The 14,428-nt window shown below is 38.9% G+C and overlaps 2 protein-coding genes across 4 annotated transcripts in view; both read left to right on the forward strand.

The window, feature by feature from the left end:
• Positions 1 to 5,661, forward strand: part of LOC137257675 (carboxypeptidase N subunit 2-like) — a 34,500-nt gene extending 28,839 nt beyond the window's left edge. For all 3 annotated transcript variants that reach the window (XM_067795037.1, XM_067795036.1, XM_067795038.1), the window contains one exon: positions 1,663 to 5,661. In XM_067795037.1, coding sequence (XP_067651138.1) covers positions 1,678 to 3,489 — 1,812 coding nt within the window. In that variant the 5' untranslated portion in view covers positions 1,663 to 1,677 and the 3' untranslated portion in view covers positions 3,490 to 5,661. The remainder of the gene's footprint in view (positions 1 to 1,662) is intronic.
• Positions 5,662 to 10,238: 4,577 nt separating this feature from the next.
• LOC137257455 (serine-aspartate repeat-containing protein F-like) lies at positions 10,239 to 12,977 on the forward strand. The gene is made up of 3 exons (XM_067794784.1): positions 10,239 to 10,385; positions 11,290 to 12,240; positions 12,327 to 12,977. Exons 1-3 carry the CDS (start codon positions 10,239 to 10,241, stop codon positions 12,975 to 12,977), a joined length of 1,749 nt encoding a protein of 582 aa, XP_067650885.1.
• The last annotated feature ends 1,451 nt before the right edge of the window (positions 12,978 to 14,428 follow it).

Here is a 14,428-nt window from a genome sequence, read left to right on the forward strand (position 1 = left end):
ACTCATGAGTATCTTAGTGCTAGATATGTAGTCTTACATTAAAGCCTCTTTTGAGAACGATTGCCATTAAAAGCCTGCATTTTTGCGATAGATAGTGTTACATTTAAGCCTGTATTTAGGATGGTAGCCTTACTGAAGATCCAATATTTGGCCATTGTCTTTACATTACAGCCTGTATTTAGGACAATAGCCTTACTGAAAAGCCTGCATTTTGGTGATAGTCTTACATTAAAGCCTGTATCTAGGACAATAGCCTTACTCAAAAGCCTGTATTTTGGTGATAGATAGTCTTACTTAATAAAGTCTGTATTTAGGCTGATAGCTTCACTTAAAAGCCAGTATTTTGGCAATAGATAATCTTACACTAAAGTCTGTATTTAGGACTTTAGCTGTACATAAAAGCCTGTATTTAGGATGAGAATTTTACAAAAAATGTTTTATAGAGCAGAAAATAATATGATGCAGGAATTCAAATATCAATGCCCATACTTATTGAAAATTCTTTTCTTGTGTCACACTATTTAACCACACAATGAAACAAGATTGACCTACACATGAGTGTAGATGATCAGTTTGCCATAGACAAGCTTGTAAATCCCTTTACAGTACTGTCCCAATAGGACATTGAAGTTCTGACAGTTTGTAAAACATTGTTCTTTATGTACAATGTTTGACAGTACTGTCCCAATAGGACATTGAAGTTGTGACCGTTTGTAAAACATTGTTCTTTATGTACAATGTTTGACAGTACTGTCCCAATAGGACATTGAAGTTCTGACAACAGTACTGTCCCAATAGGACATTGAAGTTCTGACAGTTTGTAAAACATTGTTCTTTATGTACAGTGTTTGACAGTACTGTCCCAATAGGACATTGAAGTTGTGACTGTTTGTAAAACATTGTTCTTTAAGTACATTGTTTGACAGTACTGTCCCAATAGGACATTGAAGTTGTGACCGTTTGTAAAGCATTGTTCTTTATGTACAGTGTTTGCTGTCCTTGTGTAATGATAACATGTCATACTTGTGTAGTTATCATAAAGTGAAAGACTAGGTATCTGAAGATAACATAAGGTTATCAAAACTAATATTGTCATTAGGGCTTATTCTCACCTAAGGAAGGATTGACAGTTTATCAGTTTTATCTACTACTCTCAACAAGTTGCATGACCTTAAAATACATGGTTGCCGAGCTTCTTAATCATTGGAGTGTATGGTATGGGTGTATCAGACAACATGTTGCCAACAAGCAGCCTTTAGACACAGAAAATACATATTATTTTTTTTAAGGACTAACTCCTTATGTGCATGCTTTTATCACAATTAGTTTATTACACACATGTTAAATGCGTGATACACTGGTGGTATTTATGAACTTTTGCAGTGCAGTTGGGTTTGTGCAAGCTTCAGCAGCCATGTTGAAAATTCTCTATGTGCCCATTACTCATACAATTTGTTCAAGATATATTGAAGGGTGATATATGTTTTGAGTCAGGTGGGACTTGACCTATGTTGTTCACTTTTCACACTGTTTTTATTATTCAAAATAATGTTTCATTTTGATGATTCTTTAAATTTTCCGTAACATTTTTAACAGCTGAAAATATTTTTTGTCATCTCTAAAATGCTGACGCAACGTTTCAACTTTTTGTTCTCTTTACAGGAGGTGATCGCAGACATGTCAAGGTCGCTTCCTGCCCTGATTGTGACCTTCACCTTGGTCCTCTTGACCTTGGTAAGGTCACAGGCGTGCCCAACAAATTGCAAGTGTGACCATACAGGAGATGGATGGAGGGCAGTTTGCCGTGGTGGTATCTTGCAAACCATCATGAGAGGCCTAAGTGTGGACTTCAAATCTCTTGCGGTGTCATCCAGTAATATCCGCACATTGCAGGCGTCTGACCTTCTGTCCGATGTGGAGGTACCCCTGACCAATTTGTCCATCACTAATTGCAGGTTGCAAAACATCCAAGATGGCAGTTTCCAAAACATAACAAATCTGTCTACTCTGGATATTAGCTCTAATTACATTGCCACAATCAGGAAAGGTGCTTTCAATGGTCTTGCCAGTCTCCAAGTCCTCAACCTCTCACACAATAATATTGCAAATGTAGCAAGTGCTCTACAGTCATTGCACAATTTAAGAATCCTAGACCTAAGCTACAATGCTATAAGTGACCTTCACACTGGTGCCTTCAGTTCGCAAGAACAACTAGTCTACCTTCGTCTTGATGGTAATAGGCTTCAGAACCTGCATGGCTACGTGTTTCAAGGACTTCAGAACCTGCAGCATCTGAGTCTGAGACACTGTTTGTTGATCAATATTGCTAGTGATATGTTCAGCATTGTGAGGAGCATACGAGTCCTTAACCTAGGCCAAAACCAGATCCAAGAGCTCCCTGCATCAGAGGAATTACGTAACCTGCCCTCGCTGCAACACCTGCACCTGGACAGCAATCAGATCACCACCCTCACAGACTCACAGTTCTCAGGAATAACACTGGACACCTTGCAGCTGTCTCGCAACCAAATCTCCAAGATTACCACAGAGACCTTTAAATACTTCAATGCTCGTGTCATTGACCTCTCCTATAATATGCTTGTTGAGATTCAGAACAACTTCTTACGACCAACTGCTCCACAGTTAGAACTCTTAAATATGGCAGGAAATCCACTCCGAACTCTTCCTAGATTTGCCTTCGAGGGATTGTACAGACTAAAGAGTCTTAACCTGTCAAACTGTCATTTGGAGAGGATTGAAAAGAATCAGTTTGACAATTTACAGAACCTTAATGAGTTAGACATATCTCTGAATAAACTGAAGAATATTCCGGGAGAGGTATTTACGTCACTTCAAAAGGACGTGTTGTTACATTTGCATAAAAACTCCTGGCATTGTGACTGTTATGTGAAACCACTCAAACTGTGGCTTGAGAGCCACGGGTCTGATCTCAGAACTTGTCATCGAGATACACTGTACCGAGATCAGTGCACGCTGGAGAAGTGCCACTCACCATCCTCGCTAGCGAATATTCAAATAAGAATGTTAGAACAGTCTGATCTTAATGTGTGCACCAAAGATTCCACATCAGACCCGTTGCCCACAAATACCCAGCTGGCAATAGTTCTGCCATGTATAATCATTGCAATATTTTTTATAATTTTGGCCATAGTTCTGTGGCAAAGAGGAAAAACAAGAGATGAGCTTAGGAGACAGTGTGTCAAGTCACCATCCGAGCCAGTCAGTAGCCATCTTGATTTTCTGGAACAAAAAGAGCATCCGTTTGATAGTGTTTCATTAAATGAATCGGATCATAATTTTGTGTTTAGGAAGTACTTTCAGACTATGCCCTCCAATCCAGACATTTTTATCGAAACCACATCATTAAGTCATAACCCAACTGTAGGTGGCGCTGATAGTGTTTATTCGTCGATGCCATCCATCAGTAGTGGCTCCAGTGTCAATTTAGGCATGGAATCGACTGTATAGTTCTAGTAATTATAGGTTATTGAAGATGTTCTGGTTCCTGTTTCAGACAAGAATAGATCTTTTGAAATTATGTTCTTTCCATGTTTTTCAACATCAGATTTCACACATGAGTAATAAGCATCAAATATTTTGAAAGTAATTAAGACAGATTGCCTGCATTGTTTCATAAAAAATAAGGAATGTCTGTAAATCAGAACCAAAACATTTTTGGGGGGCTTGTATCAAAACCATGGTAACCTAGATAATTATAAACACTATACTGTGCATGCATGATTCATGCCATTGATCACTGAGTGTGTATTGTTTCCATGTGTGTCATTGTCATGTGAGTCATTAGATTAAAAGACACCAAGATCAAGACATCAACTTGTCACTATAGCCAAGAAGATATTTTACTCTGCTCCAGTTAGACTTTTGTTTTATATGGAATGCTTGTAACTTACAAAGGATGACTATATGTCCATCCAGTTGTTCCTGCCTGAGACATGTCTGTATTTTGTCCATAGACTTAGTTGGATTAGGGATGTGTTTGTATGCTCATGTCATTGTTTCAACTGTTTTTACCCATGATATCATAGAGATTGGGCCATGAATGCTTTGTCTAGGATGTGTGATGGTGTGAAGGTTTATCCGTTGTCTTATACTGGTACATTCCAAGGATGGTTTTAAGAGTGTCAAGACATATGTTACGTGGAGGTTGTCTCTGAATGCAGGCATAGTGTGTGCATGTGTTGATGTGGGTGTACATGCAAAATTCTGTGTGTGTATGTTGAGGAGTAGCATTTCAGTACAAGCTAGTTACCGTATGCAAGCATGCACATGCATATTGATGCATGTGGATGGGTGTCAAGTGGCCTTCATCATGAAAACACATGTTGTCAAACTCAAGTTTGAGTGTGTGAACATTCCAACAACTTGCTGCCAACACCAATTTCAAAGTTGTCCAACTGATACCGAAAAATAGGATCAGTCTCTATTCCCAACAACTTGAGTTTGATGTCTGAAGTGTTGTCATACTTGTGTTGTTCAGAAACAGCCAATGTGAGTCAATGAAATGGCACTCAAATGAGAGTTTTAAGACTTTTAAGATTGTAACAGCATGAATTGTTAAACTTAAGTTTCCCATGTCAAGGCCGCTTTAGACTCATATGGATATGTCTCAATGGGGTAAATTGTATTCCAACGATGGGTATAGGTCTGTCCTGTACTGAACAGCTCAGTCTGTCACAGGCAAGATCTATGTACAGAAATTATGCCCTCAGCCTCATGAGGATGTGAGCTTGTGTGCTAGTCAAACATCTGTATGCCTGAATGCCTGTCTGCCTGAATGCCCCAAAGCATGACAGCTACTTGTGTATGTTCAGTGAAGTGATGAATTCATGTGTGTTGGTTCATTTGTGTCTTGTATGTACAACCTTTCTGTGGATAGAAGATACTCAGTTGTTGTTGACAGAGAGGTATATTTGTTAGTGTGATCAAGTTATGATGTACTGTACTCTAATGTGTCGGCCACACAATAGGTGTGGGAACAGCAGCCTACATTCCCTTTTAGTGACTGTGCATATACATGATATATCTTGGCTGCTCATCTTTTTTATATGCAGACCCTTTTTCGGTTCAGAAAACTGCATTTTAGCGCAATAGGGCTTGCAAAGTTTTATAATTACAAAGTTATAATTATGTATCTTCAAAAATCTTTTCCAGAATCCTTGTTGCTGTAAAGATCAGTGTAGCCTGAGGATTTAAAGAACTAAAACATTGGAGTTACTGCCGTTACTTCTGTCAGATCCTCTCAGCTTATTTGTCCAAATGCAACAATGACCAATATAATGATCTTTGATTGTAAATTCCGTATATGGTATGTGCCAGTGCCAAATATAGTATCTGACTTGCCTTCATTTGAGCAGTATTTGGCAATGAGCAGTGATGTCAGCAAAATACTAAAACTTTTCAAAATAACGTGAAATTCTTTCACAAAAGTTTCACTAATCACATCTCTTTACCTCATGCAAAATATTTCCTGAACGACAAATATAGAAAACATATCAAACAAACAGTGGAATTGTCGTGGGCTTTTTTAGTCAGATTGCATGATATTGACTGAGAATTACAAAATGTATCCTTCAGAAGGAAACAATTACCTGAAAGATATTTTTATTCAATTTTCGCATTTATAACAGTAGTATAGGGAATAGTGATTCTAAAACACTTTACATATAGGGTGTGCTAAAGCTAAGCAAAGCTAAGCAAAGCTAAGCAATTTGCTTAGCTTTGCTTAGCTTTGCTTAGCTTTAGCACACCCTATATGTAAAGTGTTTTAGAATCACTATTCCCTATACTACTATAACTTTCGTTACTTAAGCAGCAAAGTTTTTTAGACCTGAACAATTGATAAAATACACAAGATTATTCTTCATCAGATTTTTATTACCAACGATCCACTTGAGTGCTCATGAAGACCATTAATATTGGAGACTGATGTGGTGATATCACTTTATACCACAGTATGTCAAAAAGAATGTTATAGCATCCTTGGCCTACATTACATGAAGTGAATTTCTGTCAAGAGATTATTCATATTCTTTGGCTTTTAATTGCCTCAAATGTAAATAGTAAAAGTGGTTCTGTCAGTTTTTATGGAATTTTATACGTTAATACATGACATGACATTAATGTATGTATGTAAGGAGTAAATGTTTAGGATATTCCATGATAAACAGATTAAGGAAAACCAAGTTGTATGGATAGTCAACTTCAGTATCTCAATGAGTGTGATGTTTTTGTGTAGGTGCTAACACCATGATCAAGCAAGAATATACAGTGTTAGTACCTACACCATGACATCACACTTATTGCAATAATGAAGTTGAATATCCATTCTCCTTCACCTTTTTATCCCTCGCAATGCATTTTGCAGGCGGTATTAAAATGCACCCTGTCCGTCTGTGCACATTTGTCTTTTCCGGAGCAGAACTTTAAAGCCATTCAATATTTCTTCACCCAACTTCAGGCACATAGATAAATCTGGTGGTGTATTAGTGCCTTTTGGTAGTTTGGGTATTCTTAATAAAATATTTTTTACATTTCCATGGTAACAAGTTTGACTTAGACTGAAATTGGAGGCAATGTGGGGGATATTGATGACTGTGTCCTCTTGTGTGTTAACTCCTAAAATGCCTCTGAACGAAATGTAGGGACTAGTTCTCACTTGCGTACCGTATGTGTACATTCATTCTCTTCCCACAGAGGTTACTCCTGTCATATCTTCCTACGTAACCTCTGTTCTAATATGGCCATATTTCTCGGTCATCGAGAAATCCCCTTGCGGCAAAAAATCACAACAGGACTTATCCCCCTTGTTACTATCCAATCAGAACATGCGTTAAATAGACTTAGCTCCAATATGGCCGCCCCCCATGGAGTTGGTTCATCAACGTGCGAAGGAAAGATTCGGTATTTCATGTTTAACTGAAAATCAGAAACTGGCAATGGAGAGTGCAGGGATCAATCGCCATGATGTGTTTGTAGAAACAAAAACTAGTAGTGGCAAGTTTTCCAGATGCAATCGGAAATTACTGAGATCTCTCGAATGATCACTCTTGAAATAACGTCTCTGATTGCACAACTAAATCTGAACGCCTCCAATTGGGTGTCTTGAACACTCGCACCATGAAAGGGCCGTATTAGAACAGAGGATACGTAGGAAGATATGACAGGAGTAACCTCTGTGGGAAGAGAATGGTGTACATTAGGGTTTACCTCATTTGTGAGATTGATAGAAATGGAGTATAATGTTCCTGCAAAAGAGGTGATGGGATATAATGAAGCCTTTTCTTGGTCTTCTCTGCCGTGATATTGATGGTATTGTTTGAAATACTGTTCTTTCATGGAATGTTATATGATAAATATTTTATCTAACTGGTAGCATTTAACCCATTTTACTCACTTTTACACTATTTGTGTCTGGTGTACATCAAGGTATCTGCTTATTTCCTTATGAAATGAATGGCTATGACTACATGACTGGAAATTTTGCAAAGTACATGGTATAATTTTATCACCGCCTCCAAGTACAAATTTTAAAATGTTTTTAAACTTCAAATAACACCAGGAACAAATTATTTGTGAGTTCTAAACACATGAGTACAAACTATTTTTTACATTTTTTAAAACATTGCCATGCATTATACCAGGTCACAAGGCACTGATGTAACAGCAATGCTTATGTTCACTCTTTAGGCACCTGATACTGGGACAATGATGCCTCTGTCTTTATCGGTACAGGTGAGGGCTTCTTTGTGTGTTTTACTAGACAGCTGTTTCTGTGAAGGATTTTCACATGGGAACCCATGTGTTTTAGGTATTTTGTCATAGAGTTGTTTATATCTGGTTTTCTGGATTGTGTTATGTTACAGAGGTCAACCAGATTGTCCATTCCTGTGTTTCTTGTCAACATTCCACATTTAAATGTTATATTTCATTGGCATACCATGGTGGCTTGTGTGTGTATCACTTTTGTATCTTTATAAAGCGTTTTACTCAGAATGCAGTAGGTGCCATATATAGGTCTTCAGTGCCTTTTTAATTGTCCCACACCAAGTATTTATATGTTACCTTGACAACAGCTTGTTGTTTGTTGAATGAAACAGGAGATAATGTTTACAAAAATTAGAATGTTCTCTGAATATTGTAAGATGTAAAAGCTCCCTGTAGACATGTATTCTTTTTCCTGTCTCATTTGACGGTTATTCCACACTGAAATGGATTTTGTGTCATTTTTTGTCACTTGAGGCAGTTTTGATTTCAAATTATTGGACATTTCTGCTCTCTTACTTGTCACAGTGTGTTACAAATTACATACTTTGTATAAAATGTTGAAAAAGAAAAAACGTTGACATGTTCTATGTCTTGGAACAAGAATATTGTTAAGTTTGATTTTATACACAAGTTGCGGGTGCAACCAAGTGTATGCAGACTTGATTATCTTTATGTTTTAAACACCTGGCTTGATGGGGCAGCAAACATCAGTGCTTTTACATGGGACCAGAGAAACAGCCTACATCTCATTATGCAGAACTCATTTCATACTTTTGTATTTCACACACAATTCATCTGAAATAAACTCATTTTCTTATACATATGTTGTTGTGAAGCAGTTCTGGTTTCCTGTAATCTTGGATGTCCTTCCATTCAGGAGTAATGGCTTGGATGTCCTTAATCAAGAGCCATGACTTGGATGTCCTTAATCAAGAGTGATGACTTAGTTCCATTCAGTAGGTTCGGCTTGAATGTCCTTTTATTCAGGAGTGATGGTTTGGGTGTCCTTCCATTCAGGAGTGATGGCTTGGGTGTCCTTCCATTCAGAAGTGATGGCTTGGGTGTCCTTCCATTCAGAAGTGATGGCTTGGGTGTCCTTCCATTCAGGAGTGATGGCTTGGATGTCCTTCCATTCAACAGTCTTATATGACGTAACTAAGTGATATGACAGTGAGTAAGTTTCTGTGTGAGTTAATTTATTCATTCATGCCTGTATTGTCATCAAAATGTGACATATACAACATTGCATTGCATGTAGAACATAACGTCATATTTACAACATGAAACATGACAACAAGGATTTGTGGAATGAATTTACAAGGTCTTTAAAGAGAATATGTATAATTTATATAAGAATAAAAGTACAAAAATCTTTCAGTGAGTTTAATGTGTCTATGTCCATGTTAATAATAATAATTCACTTTCATATGGTGATAGTGTAACAGGACCAAATAACAATGCTAGATTAATGGATATGCGATGTTTAAGGACAATATTTACATTTAGAAATTAATATTTATGCCGCGTTCTATATAAAAAAACATTCTAAAAGACAATGTCATGAATTTTCACAAGAACAACCACAAGTACAAGAAGCATCTGATCTTAAATTAATTCTGAATATATCGACATGTATTGTACCTTAGTTTTGTGTAAATTATGTTCAGTTTCCTTGTACCAGAAAGATGGGGCAGCATTTATTTTACTTTGAATTTTCAATTTAAAACCTACTAAAGAATCTGTTTTTCTTATTTCTATGGGAACCTTGTTCCACATTCTTATAGCTGAAGGAAAAAGATGATAAATGTAAGGGAGAAGTTTAAAGAGTTGCGAAGGTTATAAGATGATTTGGGCCGTCGTCTGCTCCGTATGTGATATGCACACTCAGTAGCAAACGTTAGTGTAATGAACACATCGTCGACGTCCGAAAAACACAAATATGAAAGAATCTGCTTTCATTTCTCTATGCCACGGCTACCTGAAAACAAAAGGTAGTGAGCCATTAGAATGTTTGAAATCTGAACATCCCAGGGCAACGTTGCACGGCAGTTTAACACGCACAGGAACTCCATTCTACATATGCCGCTTGTGGCATGTGTTACCAACAACACGTCGTCGTTGCAGAACGTCATATGTACTCATGCAACGCAGCAGTCGTTGGATTCGAGACTCCCACCTGTTCCAAAGATTCCATCCAGCCACACTGACAGCTCGAGCAGTTCCTGGCGTTAACAGGATTTCGCTATGGACCATTCGCAGTCGTCTGGGTGCACACGGGATACGTGCTAGACGTCCTGCCAGACGACAAATTTTGACATTACGTCACCAACGAATACGACTGCAGTGGTGCGGACAACATCTGTGGTGGAGAGCACGTCATTGGCGACAGGGTCTCTTTACTGACGAGTCCAGATTCCTCTTGCACCGCGCTAATGGTCGAACCTGACTTCACCGGCGTGGTAAGCATTGTTAGGAAGTGTGTCCATGAGGACGACTGTTTTGGCAGCGATGGAGTGATGGTTTTGGTTGGGATAACGAGTGCCGGACGTACACCTTTGAAGACATGTAAGGGGCCTCAGGTACATAGACGAAATTATTTGTCTAGTCGTACTGTTTTTCCAACAGAATGGTCCATGAATGATCTTCCAGCACGACAGCGCCAGACATCATGTCGCCAGGATAGTTCAGCAGTTATTTGCACAGCACAAAGTAAATCCCCAGGTCTTTCCCGAATCAAACACGTCTGGGACGAAATAGAGAGGATTTTGAGACATAGGCCAAGTTCCCCGGTCCCCTGGAACTCCACCAGGTGCTCCCACAGATATAGAATGCCATTCCACATGACTTCCTGCGACGTTTGATTAGACCTAGAGCCGCAGGTGTCAAACATTCATGAATGCTCATGGATAACAGACACATTATGAGCCACAAGATTTAAACATGCATCAGTGTTCATGGTGGACATTGTGAATTTCATTCAAACAGTTCACTCACTGTGGTCTCACAAGCATGTGTCCAACAGAAAAATATAATGTTTAACAATGACTGACGTTATCTTTAGTTTCAGTAACGTTTATATATAATTCATATTGTAGATTTGTAGACTCGTTTACTCTTCTGTTGTGTTCCGGGGCGGTATTCACATGAGCTTCTGCTTGTTTACCAACCCGGTTCCTTTTATTGGAAATATATATATATATATATATAAGTGTGTGCTAGTCATAACCACCTTTCTATAACCTGCACTCAATCCAGACACTCGTCGAACATTTCCAGTACGATTTTGGATGGTCCGTCGGTCATCGTCAACAACCGATAGAAAGAATCAATCTACGGAATTGGTAGATAGAAGCAGTACATACAACCGACAGAAAAAAATCAAGCTACGGAATAAATTATTGGTACGTAGAGGCAGTATATACAGTCGACAGCAGGAATCAATCTGAGGAATTGGTAGATAGCGGCAGTATATACAACCGACAGCAAGATACAATCGACAGCAAGAATCAATCTGAGGACTTGGTAGATAGCGGCAGTATATACAACCGACAGCAAGATACAATCGACAGCAAGAATCAATCTGAGGAATTGGTAGATAGTGGCAGTGTGTACAACCGACAGCAAGATACAATCGACAGCGAGAATCAATCTGAGGAAGTGGTAGATAGTGGCAGTACATACAACCGACAGCAAGATACAATCGACAGCAAGAATCAATCTGAGGAATTGGTAGATAGTGGCAGTATATACAACCGACAGCAAGATACAATCGACAGCAAGAATCAATCTGAGGAATTGGTAGATAGCGGCAGTATATACAACCGACAGCAAGATACAATCGACAGCAAGAATCAATCTGAGGAATTGGTAGATAGTGGCAGTATATACAACCGACAGCAAGATACAATCGACAGCAGGAATCAATCTGAGGAATTGGTAGATAGCGGCAGTATATACAACCGACAGCAAGATACAATCGACAGCAAGAATCAATCTGAGGACTTGGTAGATAGCGACAGTACATACAACCGACAGCAAGATACAATCGACAGCAAGAATCAATCTGAGGAATTGGTAGATAGCGGCAGTATATACAACCGACAGCAAGATACAATCGACAGCAAGAATCAATCTGAGGAATTGGTAGATAGTGGCAGTATATACAACCGACAGCAAGATACAATCGACAGCAAGAATCAATCTGAGGAATTGGTAGATAGCGGCAGTATATACAACCGACAGCAAGATACAATCGACAGCAAGAATCAATCTGAGGACTTGGTAGATAGCGACAGTACATACAACCGACAGCAAGATACAATCGACAGCAAGAATCAATCTGAGGAATTGGTAGATAGTGGCAGTACATACAACCGACAGCAAGATACAATCGACAGCAAGAATCAATCTGAGGACTTGGTAGATAGCGGCACGGTACATACAACCGACAGCAAGATACAATCGACAGCAAGAATCAATCTGAGGAATTGGTAGATAGTGGCAGTATATACAACCGACAGCAAGATACAATCGACAGCAGGAATCAATCTGAGGAATTGGTAGATAGCGGCAGTATATACAACCGACAGCAAGATACAATCGACAGCAAGAATCAAGCTGATGACTTGGTAGATAGCGACAGTACATACAACCGACAGCAAGATACAATCGACAGCAAGAATCAATCTGAGGAATTGGTAGATAGTGGCAGTACATACAACCGACAGCAAGATACAATCGACAGCAAGAATCAATCTGAGGAAGTGGTAGATAGTGGCAGTGTGTACAACCGACGGCAAGATACAATCGACAGCAAGAATCAATCTGAGGAATTGGTAGATAGTGGCAGTATATACAACCGACAGCAAGATACAATCAACAGCAAGAATCAATCTGAGGAAGTGGTAGATAGTGGCAGTGTATACAACCGACAGCAAGATACAATCAACAGCAAGAATCAATCTGAGGAAGTGGTAGATAGCGGCAGTATATACAACCGACAGCAAGATACAATCGACAGCAAGAATCAGTCTGAGGAATTGGTAGATAGAAGCGGTGTATACAACCGACAGCAAGATACAACCGACAGAAAGATTGAAGCTGAGGAATTGGTAGATGGAAGCAGTACATGCTATCGATGGAAAGAATCAGTCTACATAATTGGTAGATAGAAGCAATATACATAACTCACTGAAAGAGTCAATACACAGAAATAGTAGATGGGAATAATATACAGCCGATAAAAAGAATCAATCTATGCGGAATTAGTATATAGAAGCAACATTTACAACCGATAGAAAGAATCATTATGCACAATTGTGATTGTCAAGAATATTTGAGGTTTGAAAATATGAGCGCAGACAACCTATCGGATCCTTCCTCACAACTTTAATAAAGATATGTAAAGATTCTTGGTGAAGATTGTGGCGTCTCGTGCACTCAAGGTCGTGGATTTAATGGAAGGACAAGCAAAGCACCAGATTATGTGAAGAATGATAGACTTGGATATCTCAATGGCCTGCTGAAAGGAGCAATATACCTAACTGATTTTATTTAAAAAGACGAAAAAACAATTCTGCAGAAAAGGAAGGCAAAGTCATCAGTATTCCCCGCAACGGCACAATACTCTTCATGAATGTGTCTACTAATTATCATTACAGTATGTGAATGTTTTGGTGTGCATGTGGCAGAGTGAAAGGAAACTATTCCTGTTACAGTTCTGCTCTGAAAAAGAACACTACCAACAAATTCAGTCCAGGTGGAACTTGCAGCCATGGAAATGCGAAATTATTTTGTTTAGAAATCTAAATCTGCCAAGAGGCACCACCATACCACCAGACCTATCTATGTGCAAAGTCTGGTGAAGAATAGTGTACAGTTCTAAAGATCGGCTCCGTGAAAAAAAACCCACAACCATCAATTTCAGTCAACGTTAAACGTGCTCTCATGGAAACCACCAAGAGCACATGTAGGGATCATGGTGAACACTGACAACATGTGTACCAAGTTTGATCACAGGCAAAGTGTAGCGCAAAATGGGTTGCGCAGCAGAACGAAACTGACCAGTCTTCGTATATGTGGTTTGAGAGATCTCCGGACAAAATGACATCCTCAAAACCACACCCTAAGTCATGTTTTCATGGAAACGGCAAAAGATAAAATTCATATCGGGATCTAATCACTATGTTCCAAGTTTGATGAAACTAGCATGTGTAGTTTGGAAGATCTGCTCTGGACAAGGTGACATCCCCACAGCCACAGTCATGTTTCCATGAAAACCGCTAAGAATAAAATTAATATCTGAGTCTAACCACAAAGATCTAGGGATCAAGACTGACACGTGGACCAAGTTTGGTTAATCAGTGACGAACGGTTTAGGAGATATGCTTCGGACGCACGCACGGACGGACAGGGACGACGGAGCTCCTTTCTATATTCCCGCAACTTAGTTGTTGCGGGGGATGAAAAACATGTGTCCAGAATACTTTAATCCATCACATCAGTTTGATTGAGAAGAAACCCTCTGCATATATTATAGCAGAGACTATAAAATTATTGTGTGGACTCTGTTAGATGCAGTTGGAGTTGCAAATATTTTTTGAAATTGTTTGTCTATAAAACT

This window comes from Haliotis asinina, chromosome 12 (genome assembly GCF_037392515.1).
Source record: "Haliotis asinina isolate JCU_RB_2024 chromosome 12, JCU_Hal_asi_v2, whole genome shotgun sequence".
NCBI lineage: Eukaryota > Metazoa > Mollusca > Gastropoda > Lepetellida > Haliotidae > Haliotis > Haliotis asinina.